Here is a 14,556-nt window from a genome sequence, read left to right as displayed (position 1 = left end):
TAAAGTACCCATTTTTTCTCTCTCTGCAACACTATTCATGTGGTCCCCTTTCTCCACTAACCCATTTTGTTAACATTTTATCTCACAAAATATCCGCCACAAATGGTAACCCGTCACAAGGGAGATCAATTGATAAATTTTACACTCTCTTTCCCACTGTTGTTGCTTTATTAAGGTAGGGAGATTGGAGAAGTTTACAATTATTAAAAAAATCAAAAACAACTCGAAATGGGGTGGAAAGGTAATGGTCTCCACCCATGTGGGTTGATTTATTTACTAGATTAGAAAAGTATAAACTATTGACTGAAATACAAAAAAAAAGTGTAAACTATTGATTGGGAGTATAAAACACCCCCATTCTAGTAATCCTAGATTCGCCACTGGTGGTACCGTCATTCGACCACCGTGATACAACCCAGTTCGACACCTCCCGTTTTCGACTACAAACCTAGCTTAAACTCTAGGAAACTGAGCCATAGCCTACGCAAAACACCTCGAAACAGACCCTGTTTTCACAAAAACAGAGGTTCTAACCAGCAGCCTTCTCGACCGTTTTCCGCACCACTTATGACTATCAAAGACACCGACTCTTCCCATATTCACAAAATTCGTAATCTCACAATTCCAAAACGTCTAAAAACTCGGATTTTCGTTACCGTTTGACCCTCCAACGACCTCAGCAAAGACCGTCGCAAAACACACTTTATTTTTCGAATAATCGTCTAACTTAAGCATACTTCGACACCTCCTCCTCCGACTCTCTACACGATCAACACGACACCTCCGACTACCCACCATCACCGACTTGGTCATCCGTCCCCGTAATTTTTTGTGCCAATTTTGGTGCGTCCCACTATCCCGCCAATCCGATATCCGTATGAAAAAAACTTGCGCATGGATTTCATTTAGTTCGTAAGCGAGTCTAGCTACGTCCTATCCGTGTTCCACATATCAACAAGGTGATGCTCAACTTGCTGATCCGCTTCCTACACCGTTCTCCAAAGATCGCTTTCTTCTTCTGGATTCCAAGTTTGGACTTACGTTACGACCGTCCAACTTGCGGGAGCGTATAGAGAATCTATCTTATTCCTAATTCTAGTTATTGTAATATATTTAGCTAGATCGTTTATCGTAAATATTTCCTAGTTCTAGCGTCGTATATTTTCCGTATCTTGTGTACATTTCGATTTCCATATTCTCTAATTATGTAACCCTAAAATCAGAGCCCTATACTCTAGTATATAAGTTGTATTCATGAATCGTAAAGTATGCAATACAATTCAATAATATTCAACGTTCATAATTCTATCACAACACACTCAAACTCGCAAGTTTTAATGCCGAAAATTGTTCACACAGAACTATTTATTAATCTCATAATCTGAAAAATAGGTTACAACGAAGTTCTATTTATATTAACTCGACACCCTAACCTTGCTTGGAAAACAAGCTACTTCCTAATTTCCTAAACTAACTAGGAGATAATAAACTAATAACTGAAATACCAACTTTCCTAATAAAACTAGATTTAGGAAACTAACAAGTTTTCCTAATTTTATTCAGAAAATAAAACATACTCGATTTAGGAAACTAAAATAGACTCGACTTAGGAAATACTAGCTAACACCCCTACACGGCTTAGGAATCCGTGTATCTCAGCCTTGGAGTCCGAGCTATTCAGCTTGTTGCCTTCGTTCCTCTTCTTTCCATAATGCAATGCTCACGCATCACTGTACTAATGTGGTTGTAAAAGTACTGAAGAATGCTGCCATTAATTTTCATTAGTCCTTTCGTTACGTACTGAAGAATGCTGCTATTTTGAATATAAGTACTTAATTCCGACTTGGTTTTGTCTAGTAAACACTACTCTTATGACGAAGCTTGATAATTGAGACGTTTGAAAGTGATTTGATTTTACAAACAACTCAAAAGGTATTCATTAATTTTGAAAGATAGCCAATTGCAATTCCTCTAAATTTTTATGTACAATTGAGAAAACAAAAGAGATTAAATAACCGATATTGTGCTCTCTCCGTATTCAGAAATGTGTCCTCTACTATATACTCACATTCTTGCCTACATTTCAAAGAGGTCTTAACCTAGTGATTTACGACAGACTGAAACAGGTACTCTGAACAGACCGATTGAAACAGGTACTCTGAACCGATAGTTTGCCGGTTCAACATCCCTAGCTATTTCCTTTGCATTACACTTTCTCTGCAACTTCTTTGACACCGAAAATAAATTCTTAGGATAAAACTCCGAGAATTCAAAATCTATACATCCAATATCTGACCTGTACTCCGAGACGGTTGATTCTGCTCGTGCTGAAACCTGTAATTTTCCCTGTTAGCAAACCATTGAACTGTTCTTTTAGCAATAGGAAACCATTTTCTTCTCCTCTTAATCTCATCATCTCTAACATTTTCGTCATTCGAACAATTATCAGGTTCTTTTAAACATTGTCTAAGCTTATTCTTCATACTCCTCAAATCCTTGAACCTTGAAACAGCTGTAATCTCTGACATTGCCCTTATTCTTGAATGATCCGATTTGATTTGCACCGAATCATCAAAACCCGTCTCAATTTTCAAGCTGGAATTTGAGCTACACCTCTTAAGTTGACCAAATTTTTGGTCAAGCATAATTTTCCTCTCCATTTCTTCCTTTATGCTCATAGTACTACTACTATGGTTTCCATAGTTTTTCCCACCCAACATATTTGAGGAAGAAATTCGATCACTCGACATAATTCCAAGCATTTCAGAATTCAAGAACATCAAATCCGAGGAGCTAACATCGCTCCAACGATTCTTAAACACGACATCAGACACGACAATTTGATGATTAAGCCTATGCAAATTAAAATTCTCTCCTAATTCCATAGGCTTAATCACTTCTTCCTTCTTATTAGCATTAAAAATTCTCCTAAAACTATCTCCTATATTAAACCTTGATGATCTCTCATCATCTTCCCTCTCTATAAATATCTCCAAATTCGACAATGACGCTTCCTCTAAACTCGACTTCCCTTCCACGATTAACCTCATACTATTACTCGAGTATATAAGCTTATTAATATCCTCTATACTAACCTTTTGCCTACATAAAGGACAAGTTGAGTGATTCTCAAGCCATTGATCAATGCATTCAATGTGAAACCCATGTTTGCATTTAGGGAGTAATCTAAGAATCTCAATATCTTCAAACTCGGCCAAGCATACCGAACATTGTAGGCCTTGTTTAGCTCCTTTAAGAGAGGAGAACCTAAAGAAGGGAAGTGCTTCTACTACATCTATGTCTAACCCTGAAAACCTTGTTTGTATGCCAAACATTCCCCTGTTAGGATTGTTTTGGTTGGGGTTTTGTATGTGAATCGCGGTTGGTTCTCGGTAACACATTTTCGCGTAGAGTAGGAGGATGAATGTTAGGGAAAACATGAAGGAAAGCACTCCAATTACAACAAATAAGCTTGGTTGGAAGTTTGATGCTGTATTGTTTAGTTTATCAGCTTGAGCATTAGCTAATTTTGTTGAGATTAAGATCACAAACACTAAGAAAAATCTCGATTCTAACAACATTGGTAAAATCATGTCGTAATTTTATGTAGAATGTTTGGCTAGTGAAGAACAAGAAATGTATTTGGTCAATTTTTGTGTAGGAAAGGATTGTTACTCTACTTATATGAGATTGTTTGATTTTAAAATCATATAATGACAACATTTCTAATCTATATGTGTTTAATATTTGACAAGAGTAAGCCTCCCTTAAGACAGTTTTAACTTAACACGAGAAAATGACAGTATTCTTTTAATAAAAAGTGATTGTTAATGATAAAATGTTATGATTAAAATTGCTACTTTTTAACAATAAACTGATGGTACAGAAAATATTTACATTTTATCGTTAAATGGCCAGATATAGTCCGTCTTAATTCAGACGGAAAAGACCCGTATGAAATGAGAATTTGCCATTTAAAAATTAAGTGGGATAGTTTTCTAAATTTGTTCCATTGTTAAGACAAAGACAGTAGACCTATTTATGTGATTATATGCTTGAGTAAGATTTAATTAATTATGTTTGAAATTATTGAACTGATTATAATATAAAATAAAGTCAAGTAGTTGTAGGTACCTGACACAAGCCAGATCAAGTATGCATCTGAACTAAAATATTACAATTAGAGCTTGTAATCATGAAGTCATGGCTAACTAACCCTTTGTTATGTACGTGTAGACGCCTCCATTAGCACGTCGACAATGACATTTTTCAAGTTTAATTAACTAATTAGTGGTTATTAATCAAAGATGTAGTGACAGCTTGTATGATTTTTGCGTACGAAGACGAAAAATGTCCTAGTATTACGACAAGGTGTTATTTCGACATAAGATTTAAAACTCGTCTACATCAATCTACCGACGTATGGTCATACAAGAGAATTAAGTCGAGCTGTCTTAATTGAGGGATCAATACGTAGTTGAAAAAAAGGTCGGTTAAAATCTGATTGTGCACCCAATCCCTTAACCACGACAGTAACCATATTCGAGATTTTTTGGGTGTACAACAGGGTTGAACAGACTGTTCAGAGTCCCTGTCATTCAAATTGCTGGAAGTAAATTGTTGACTGTAATTTAATTTGACGTGCGGGTTTTAACTTTTAACATTATCACCAAAAAAGACGATAGAAGTAGTCCAACATTTAACTGCAGAGGCTAATACTGGAAACAATTCTGCAACAGTCTTAATTCAGCTTACTTGGCTATCCAATACACTAATGCATTACACAGGAAGATTTACTTCTGTCTGACTGACCATATTGATTTATCACATTATTGATTTATTGTGACTGAAAACAACTTTTAATATAGAATAATGAATGATATCATGGGTTAGATCAAATATTTTGGATCTTTAGATGCGAGTACACCGGATAAATGGGTTATTTGAATCAGGTACATAACAGCATATCAGGTTAATTTGGTTTGGATCATTTTGAATCTTTAGATCCGGTTTCATTTAGGGAAAGGGTGTAAGTCTATCGTTGGTGAGGTCAGGGTGATGATATAAATTTCGGATGGAAGGAGAGTAACAATTATGGCGATAAATGGAGCATGTTTTGCTTAATGGATACAGTAGCGGACTAGCGGGTGACCAGAGTTGTCAGTTGTCCCAATGACAGCTTACAGCCGTGGGGGGATAAATTGTTGACTGAGACAATAATTTGATGAGAAGTCGTTGCATTGCACAAGTCATGCATTTTTTGGGAAAACCAAGCTGTATAAAAATAATTTAATTTACATACTGTATCATACTGCATGATTTACGCCAGGTATTGCTGAAACTTGCACATGAACTACATGGATAAACCTTAAACGTCACCAAAGACAATTTCTAGGATCCCTGCTCCATGTTTTGTTCATCTCATTATTAGGTACCAGTTTTCGTGCTTATGCAACATCAGGGCCGTCATGGAGTATTATATTGCAATATCGGTTGTATATTCGTATAGCAGTTAGCAGTCAAGAACTGCAGTCGAATGATTAATTATTCGGCGTATGACAACCTGTTTTTACGGTTATCATATTTAAGTCATGCCGACCCAGTATCAATCATACATGTATTATATACATTAGACTAAGGTCTACTAGATTTAGCTAATGCTCTGTACTACGCACTGACTCGATCAAATGACCGCATAACCAAACTTTGGCTATTTGAAAAGAGAACTGAAAGATTAGTAGGTTTCATTCTTCATACTCATTTCCTTACAATCAGAGTCCTGTTTAAGAACTGAACATCATCAATTTGACGCGTTACAATTATAAGAAGGTAAGCATCATTATTCCTTAAATAAGCACCAAGTATACAGGTTCATACAATACATGCTGCAAATCACAGTCACCAACTTAGCTACTCTCAAAATACCTGACAAGAAGTTTCGAATTTTATTACTAGAGTGTTTTACCGAGGGCAAAATCACTGGTTACTAAGCAAACGCTAAGATTCATACAGCTTGCTTAAGTGGAAGATTCCAAGTGTATTTCCTCTGGTGAGGGAGGAGCAATGCTAGCTTAATACAAGCATTGCTATACACGAAAAATGCTAGATATGGATGTCGAGATGCACAAGCCATACCTGGCTTCCTTACTTCGATGTATGCTTCGGAAGGTAGAGGTAGCAGAGATATCACAAGGTGGTACTCGTGACCTCGTGCAAAAGCTTGTCAGATCAAAATTGCCTTGCTGGCTCACTTTACATAAGTGGGGAAAAAACGAAGTTTCTCTAGTTGCAGACAAGTCATTGACAAGAGATAGTCATGACCTAGCGCAAAACCCCGTCACTATCAAATATGTCCTTGTGACTCCTTTTACATTAAAAGAAGGAAAAAAAAGTTTCTCTAATTAGATTCCTCAGGCATCTTCTACATGGAACCATCATCACTTCAAAATGCGGTTGTAGTGATCTTCAAAAACCTTTAAAAAACAGATCATGTTTCGGTGTTGTGATCTTGATTAAATACCAAACTTGCAATCACAAACAATCAACTCATTGCTGAAGTGGTGCCTGGGTTGCTACTTCGTAGAGATGCTAAGCCAGTGGAGGGAACGACTCTTGATTGGTCTTCACTAGCATGTCGTACAAATTCTTCCGGAGATAGATGAATTCCATGGCAAGCACATACAATTTTAATCTGGGTGGCATTGTATTTGTAAGTGACACCGGAAATCGTCTTGCCATTGGGTCCGGGGCCTGTTGTAGAGACCCATGGTAAATTCGGGAAGGAGCCCGATCCCCCGAACTTCACCTCTGATGCAATACCGGGCTTAATGGCTGGGTATTCAGATGGAAAACTACTGCTTGTTCGTGTCGTTGTGTTACCTACTGGCTGGGAAGAGGGGCCTACCTGGCCCACCACTTTTTGCAGACCTCTTAGCTGCTCTCGTGGACCCACATCAGGCCGTATAGCTTCAGATGAATTCGGGTTGTTCACTTGCATGGAAACTGCATTTCAAGGGGGAATAAAGAAAGAACCGAGTCAATAACACAAAGCCAAATCTGGATTTCAGCATGCATAACATCATTAGACATTAGTTATTAAGAACCACTATAACATTAATGCAGTCAAAGAAGGAATAAGGCCCTACATACAATACATGCTACAAATCACATACACCAACTTAGCTACTCTTTTCACCAAGATGGCAAGCTATGACTCAGCAAGACATATCTCAAAACAATTGTTCCAGCAAAGCATAATCTCAAGACAAATGTTCAAGCAATGGCAAGCTACTCTTTTCTTCGTCATACTCTTAATTTCGAACAAGCTTTATCTCGAACATCATTAGACATTAGTTAACTTGACAATATTCTAACTAGTAGAAATTATAGCTACAGCCTCAAGCAAGCTACAGTAAACTCATCACTAATCCACTGCCATGATTTCAAGCATAACCTTAAAAGAAGTCTTATACAAAATTTTAAAATTAACTCACATTCAGACAGCTCAAACTAAAACCTTGCCTCCCAAACAAAGAGATGAGTTCACTGTGGTACATTATATGCATTTACCTGAAGATGGTGCAAGTCTGGTAGCATACGGAGAATGGAGGGGTTGAGATCGAGCCATTCCCCACGAGCTATCCTTATTCGGAATTTGCAAAGATGAGTATGTTAAAGTCACTGGGGCACTTCCAGTACTTGCAGCATGTGGGTGGGAATGGCCAACAGTTGTAGGAGGAATGCTCGGCATAGATAATGGATAAATTGGCGAGTTTAGTGAACTTGTTGAGGGTGACTCTTTGACAGTTGACGAATAAGGCACACTTACAGCAATCACAGTTTGCACTGGAAATGAAGAAGCGCTAATATTTGCCTTTCCATCACTTTCCTTGGGAGCTAGAGAAGAGCTAGCACTTCCACCTGGGGTTCTAGATTCATTATCGCAATGTGGGCTGATTTTTGACATTGAGACTTCCACTTCAGATTCTGCCATGTCTTCATTATCACCAGTTGATCCCTCGTCGTCGGTTGTAATGGATATGTGAGAATGTACTTCCTTAACTTGTAAATCAGAACTATCGGAGTCGGTTTCCTGGTTTTTATGTTTTTTCATGTCAACATTACTCAAATCATTTCCACCAGAAGCAGTCTGCGTAAAATTGTTAAAGAAGTTCTCTGAAGGTTTTGCAAGATCTGTCCTTTGAGAAGATTGTGAAGCACCAGCATTGAGGAAATTTCTAAAATCATTCAAAATTTTACTAGTTCTCTCATCAGTATCCATTTTATCGTCGGCTGAGTTTTCACTCCTATCCTTTGAAGGAGAAGATGTGGGGCCACATCCTAAACCCAAGCTGAGTTCAATCCCTCTGTCATCTTCCATGCTACAGGACCTACACATCAAATTTGAATTAGTGAGCTCCTACTTCCTTATTTTCCACGAAGGCTCTAAAGCCTAAGTAGTACATTGATAATCTGCAGAAAATGTACCATAATGCAAGTAGATAATACAGAGAAGTTAACTAAGTTTTCAACAGAAAGAAAAAAGACAAGTTATTTCTCAGACACAATTCCAGTCTCAGATATGGTCTCGAAATCAGTTGCCGCATTTTTATCTTGGGATCATTTTGCCTTACCTATACATGGCTGATACTGCCTCAAAATGTAATCCCAGTTCCTTCAAAACCTTTACAACTCGGCTGTAATGCAGTGAGGCAGTCTCTTATAATACCACGATGATGTTAGCAGCCACTTTAGCATTAAAGGGTCATTTCAGAAAGGGAAGCCTTGAAATTCCTCAACATGATCTTTCTACTCGTTATCTGCGTAAAGTAACAGCATCTTGCTCCATATTGGATTTTTTTACACTAATCGAATTTTTGCTACCAATGAATGAAGCAAATGACGATTCCATGTCGGACTCAACAAATCCAAGACATATGGTGCATTTACCAGCCAAAAGGAACCATTGCAACATTACAATTATAAATTCGTAACATCTTAATATATTTCTACTCAATATTCCCTCAAGATGCCACTGAGAAAAGGTAATGGTTTTCATAGCAACAGCAAAAATGAACAAGGAAAAAGGCTTCTCTCAAACAAAGCCAACCTCTAAAATTAGTGCTTCTTGTACACTATTGCTTAATTTGAGTTCGTCTAGGACTAGTGCAAACTTTTACATGAATTATAATATTATATACCTCAAGAAAACAATGATAATCTAAAGAAAGTATACCCACTTCAAAATTTGTGGAGCAAAGAGCACAAAGAGGAAACTGAAGGGACAGTAAACTCAAAAGTTGACCAGAGTGAAATGGCTACTACACCAAGCCGAAATTAACTTTCGCCATCGAAACTAGTCAACTAAACACTCCAAATCACCAAACAAAGAACTCAAACTGAGTATCTTTCAAAATCAACTAAAAAGAAAAACAGAAAGTTATCAGCTTTCTAGCTCAAAATCAACACACTATTAAATTGCAACTCAATGCCAAAATGCACAATATATCCTCAGAACAATATCACTCGGTGCCTCGCAATCTCGCATAAGGAAGTAGACTAGACCAGATATATGCCAACAAAACTAACCCTATGTCGAAAACCCCCATGTTAATATAAAATCAGCAAAAACTGTCTAATTACCTTGATAACATCCCAAAACATCAAATTTCAACAAAAGTACGTATAAGATACCAAGATCCAACTTATACAGAATCTACAGTAAAAATAATAGGTTTAACCCCAATTACCAACTTAATCATAGTAGAATACCACATAATAGGATCTACCCACCATACAAAATACACAAATTAATCAAATAAAACTTAATACCCAGAATTAAATGAAGAGAACCCAATTCAATTAAGCAAGTAATGGACAAAACCCAGAAACAGAAATTGAAACAAGTCAAAGACTTTTAACTTTATTACCAGATTCGCAAAAGAAGGTGAAAAAAGAGTAATTAAAATGTTGAACAAATAGTAACATTGGTCGAGAAAGTGATATACCTGATACACAAAATGGAAGTCCCAGCTGAGCTGCGAGAAGATAGATAGGCTTAGACTTCAGGAGGTTCGAAGAGAGAAGTGCAAGAGAGGAGAAATCGCAATTAAATGTTTGCTTAATTCGCCATCATTAATAGATGATTAGTACGGAGTACATTTTCCCTTTTTGATAATGATGATGAATGATGATGATTACCCTATTGTAGGATAATGAATAATCTAGGGATATTTAACGGGAATAATCCAATCTATGCGTACTCTTCTCATATTAATCCATGCTTAAGTTTAACGGAGAAAAATCCGACTTAGCGCATCATTTAACTTCTATTGAACTTATGGAAGGGATACCTAATGTACCGGTTTCCTTGACTTCTTAAACACATATCATCGTCTCTCTCACTTAAACAAACAAATATCCCAAATTAAGAACACAAATCCCTAAATTGAAAATAAAATCCCTAAATTCTTTCTCTGTATTCTACTCCTAAATTAAAAGAAAACCCCCTTAAGTGGCTACGTTCATCCCATCATTGATTATTGATGATCATCAAGCACTGAAGTTTCATATGGCGCATGTAAGTTTCGCTATTTATTTCGATTTTCAATCCTATTCATTCAATTTGTATGCGAATTTCATTCCTAACTCTCACTTTTTTTACATTCTTGACTCTTGTGTTTGTCTTTACAACTAAAACACGTTTTTCATTTGAAGGTGGCATTAATTTGTCTTTTTTGAGTGTGTATAACATTAGGGCGATGATGAATTCCACTAATGTTTACTATATTTTTGTACAAGTTTCTTTCTTGTGTTAAATCAAGTAAAATCAAGTTATTCGTATAAGGAGTGGGATGTATTTGGTCAAGATTATTTACTAGTATTTTGCAACAAAGATAAATGATTCGAATTGATGATAAATTGAACGACTTTGAAGGAACTGGTATAATTATGCAGCCAACTGTTAAATCCAATGTTTAATTTAATAATTTGAAATTTGAAATTTTATTTAGGTTAATTCTTTGGATTCGGTTACTCTGAAGTTGTTGTATGGTGGTTCATTTACTAGAAATGAATCTGGTATGGTGTATACGGGTAGAATGTGTAGGACTGCAACTATTGACATAGATGAGTTTTGTTGGTTTACCATTGTTGAGGAGGGTGAGAAGTGTGGGAATTATAAAAGGGATGTTGATGCTATATTTTTTATAAATTCCGAAGGTGAATTAGAGAGAGTAGTAGATGATAAAGGGGCTCAAATTATGTGTAAAATAGCTGTATCTGAGAGGGTTGTTGAATGCTACCTGGTTTCTGCTGGTTTTTTTGTTAACTTAATGCATTTAATTGAGGGTAATGATAAAGAAAGTAACTTAACAAGTCTTGTTAAGTGTTCCAAGGAATTGACCCCAAGGAGAAAGGTTGGAATAAGATACCCATCTCAAAAGCATGGACCACTTCAAAAAAACACTAAAAAAAGCAACTCTACCTCTACCTCTCACACTGTTATTAAAGAACCACATTCTGAAACCCTAAACTCAACACCTCCCAAAACCTCACAAAAGGAAAGCCAAGCATCTACAATACTCCAAAGAAAATCACCTAGAATTACCCCAAAAAACCTTGAATTTGATACTCCAGAATGTACCTTTGATTTCAATGACATTACTATAAATGATGCATTTAATACATATGAGGAAGAGTCAGATCTAGCAAGTCTTAGTACTTCTGCCGTGGTGGAGGAAGATTCAAAAGAGGAAGGTGAGCCTGATTATGAGCCTGATTGTGAGGAGTTAAGTGATGATGAGGGAAGTGATGTAGAAGCTAGGGAGTTAATTGAAAATGAGGCCGAGGAGAATTTGTTAGAGCAAGATATTTTGTATGATGGCATCTCAGATGATGAAGAGCTACAAGAAGTTAAGGACAAAGTTAAGGTGTGGAATGCCAATGCTTTGAAAATAGTTAAGCAACTTGAACTAGAAGCTGCATCCACACTCTTACCTGGTCAAGAACCTGCTGTCACTGGAGCTGAAAGTAGTGGATCAAAGGAGGGTTGTGAGAGTGACTATGACAAGAGTGGTGATGAAGTAGACACTCCTGGTGAAAGTGACGATGATTTTGTACCAGGTAAGAGGAGAAAGACTTCAATACCTGTTGTTAATGAGCATTCTGACTTTACTAAGTTAAAGTGGTGTGTAGGGATTAGATTCTCTACAAGAGAGTTCTTTAGGGATTGTGTTACTAGATATTCTATAGCACAAGATAGAAATTGTACATTTGTGGTGAGTGATAAATCAAGGGGTAGAAGACTTGGAGTAAGGTGTAAAAAAGATTGTCCATTCAAATTGTATGGTAGTTGGGATAATACGCAAGCTTGTTTTTTTGGTTAAGGCATCAAGAACACCCACAACTGTCAGAGGACCATGGAAAGTAATAGGCAAATGAAATCAACTTGGTTAGCAAAGCAATTTCTTGATGTTTTTAAGGCAAAACCTCACTGGCCAGCAGCTGATATTATAGAAAATGTCAGGAGAGCTTACAAGATAATGATCAAGAAAGGTTTTGCTTATAAGGTCAAGTATTATGCACATAAGTTGTTGCATGGTTCTATGAAGGAACATTACTCAAAACTTGGCAGTTATTTGTCAGTACTTGAACAAGAGTACCCTAACAGCATTTTCACCTTGTGTACCAATCCTCATGTGGTTGGTTCTGAACCAGTGTTTTAGAGGTTGTTTGTATGCTTTGCTTCATTGAAGCAAGGTTGGTTGGAAGGTTGTAGAAAGCTTCTTTGTATTGATGCCTGTTTTTTGAAGACATTCTTGGGGGGTCAGCTAATAAGTGCTACTGGAAGGGATGCCAATGAACAAATGTACCCCTTGGCATAGGCCGTAGTGGAGGGTGAAAATAATGAGAGTTATCAGTGGTTCTTTCAACAATTGAAAACAGCTTTAAGAGAGGAAGATGGTGAGGGCTGGACAATCATTTCTGATGAGCATCAGGTAATACTTCTTTAATTCATTTTCTCCTTAATATTAGTTATTCTGGATAATTTTTTTCGTACTCTGTATTAGTGACATAATAAGTGCTTCATTATTGCAGAGTATTATCAGTATGGTGACCAAAAAAAATGTTAGAAGTTGAAAAAGAAGTTGAAAAAGAAAAGGCAGCTTGCTGTACTCCCTTACCCTCTAGTCCTATTCTATATCAGGTGAAAGATGGGAATGGGGGTGGGATTGATGAACTGAAGGTAAATCTTGTTGATAGGACATGCACATGTAGGAAATGGGATGTGACAGGTATGCCTTGTTGCCATGTTATAGCTGCTATATTCGACATTCATGCTGAGGCAGAGGACTTTGTCCATGAAGCCTATAGGAAAACCACTTATCTTAGGGCATACAACTACCCCATAGTCCCTTGCCCAGGAGAAAGGCATTGGCCTAAAGTTGATGCCCCAATGATTCCCCCACCCATTAAGGTTGGTCCTGGTAGACCAAGGAAAAAAAGGAGAAGGGATCCACATGAAGACCCAAAAAGAAGTGGAAAGTTAACAAAACATGGTCTAGAAATGACATGTTCTGTATGCAAGTCTAAAGATCATAACAAAAGAAGATGTCCTCAAAAAGGGACCTTATTGCTTGAACCAACTCCTAAAAGAGGTAGGGGCAGACCTAGAAATGTGAGTACTTCTGACTCCAATAGGGCAACAACCTCTAGAAACTCCCAAACCAATCATGAACCTACTGCACACCCTTCAAGGCTAGGAAGGAATGGCAGGGTAATCAAGTCTAATGGAAGAGGTAGTGCAAGGGGAGGAAGAGGTTCTTCAGGAGGAGGTTTTTCAAGACAAAGGGTAAGATACTTGATTGAGCTGATGAACAATCTTATTTTATTTATGTTTTTCATTCATCATTAATTGAACTCAAATTACAATTGCAGGTACCCCAGGGATTAGGAGTCTTATTTGATGGTCACGGGAATGCTTTCACCAACCCCCCAAACAACTTCAACGGACCTAGGAATATCCACCATCCTCCTAGTCAATCCAACACTAACCCAACAACTCAGGTGTCATCAAACCAGATTTGAAGGGGAAGCCAAATCTGAATTGTTGCAGCAAGTTTATTTTGAAAACCTCATGTTTAAACATAGACAATTAAGTGATTGTTGCAGCTGTTTATTTTGTTTATATTCAAGGATATGTGATATGTGTAGGATATTTAGAAGAATTAAGTAGTAGTTTATTTTCAAGGATATGCTACAGCTGTACCATTTTAAGTAGTTTAGCTACTTGTGATTGCTGTAGCCGTTCATTTTGAAAGATATGTAAGCAACATTGGAAACAATTTGAGCAAGAAATGACATGATCTCATTGCAATGGAAACAAAAGTTTGGTACAATTACATATAGTTCATTACATTAATATACTTCATCAAATACCATTCTTCAACATCCAACAAATAGCAAAGAATACCCAAGATAAAGTTAACATAATCATCCCAATTTTTTCACATCTACAGTGTTTCCTAACTTCTTCTTTTAATAGCAGCACATTGT

At 37.0% G+C, this 14,556-nt stretch overlaps 3 protein-coding genes across 3 annotated transcripts; 1 reads left to right on the top strand and 2 right to left on the bottom strand.

Moving 5' to 3' along the window:
- Nucleotides 1-1,621: 1,621 nt before the first annotated feature.
- On the bottom strand, nucleotides 1,622-3,660 carry LOC141609159 (putative RING-H2 finger protein ATL12). The gene has a single exon (XM_074428339.1). It carries the CDS (start codon nucleotides 3,591-3,593, stop codon nucleotides 2,277-2,279), a length of 1,317 nt encoding a protein of 438 aa, XP_074284440.1. The 5' UTR covers nucleotides 3,594-3,660; the 3' UTR covers nucleotides 1,622-2,276.
- A 2,159-nt stretch (nucleotides 3,661-5,819) lies between these two features.
- On the bottom strand, nucleotides 5,820-10,226 carry LOC141605902 (ninja-family protein mc410). The gene is made up of 3 exons (XM_074424831.1): nucleotides 10,008-10,226; nucleotides 7,570-8,390; nucleotides 5,820-7,002 (listed from the first exon to the last, which is right to left on the bottom strand). Exons 2-3 carry the CDS (start codon nucleotides 8,378-8,380, stop codon nucleotides 6,542-6,544), a joined length of 1,272 nt encoding a protein of 423 aa, XP_074280932.1. The 5' UTR covers nucleotides 8,381-8,390; nucleotides 10,008-10,226; the 3' UTR covers nucleotides 5,820-6,541.
- A 770-nt stretch (nucleotides 10,227-10,996) lies between these two features.
- LOC141609158 (uncharacterized) lies at nucleotides 10,997-14,356 on the top strand. Its single transcript, XM_074428338.1, has 3 exons — nucleotides 10,997-12,998; nucleotides 13,099-13,852; nucleotides 13,939-14,356. The coding sequence occupies exon 1, from the start codon at nucleotides 11,082-11,084 to the stop codon at nucleotides 12,384-12,386; it is 1,305 nt and encodes a 434-aa protein (XP_074284439.1). The 5' UTR covers nucleotides 10,997-11,081; the 3' UTR covers nucleotides 12,387-12,998; nucleotides 13,099-13,852; nucleotides 13,939-14,356.
- The last annotated feature ends 200 nt before the right edge of the window (nucleotides 14,357-14,556 follow it).

This window comes from Silene latifolia, chromosome 10 (genome assembly GCF_048544455.1).
Source record: "Silene latifolia isolate original U9 population chromosome 10, ASM4854445v1, whole genome shotgun sequence".
In the NCBI taxonomy this organism is placed as follows: domain Eukaryota; kingdom Viridiplantae; phylum Streptophyta; class Magnoliopsida; order Caryophyllales; family Caryophyllaceae; genus Silene; species Silene latifolia.
The sequence above is the reverse complement of the archived record's forward strand: the minus strand, read 5'-3'. Positions and strand labels throughout refer to the sequence as shown.

Coding starts and splice junctions, on each gene's coding strand:
- LOC141609158 (XM_074428338.1), top strand. CDS start 11,082: ATGGTGTATACGGGTAGAATGTGTAGGACTGCAACTATTGACATAGAT.
- LOC141605902 (XM_074424831.1), bottom strand. CDS start 8,380: ATGGAAGATGACAGAGGGATTGAACTCAGCTTGGGTTTAGGATGTGGC. Junction 7,003..7,569: donor CAGACTTGCACCATCTTCAG/GTAAATGCATAT, acceptor CTTGAAATGCAG/TTTCCATGCAAGTGAACAAC.
- LOC141609159 (XM_074428339.1), bottom strand. CDS start 3,593: ATGATTTTACCAATGTTGTTAGAATCGAGATTTTTCTTAGTGTTTGTG.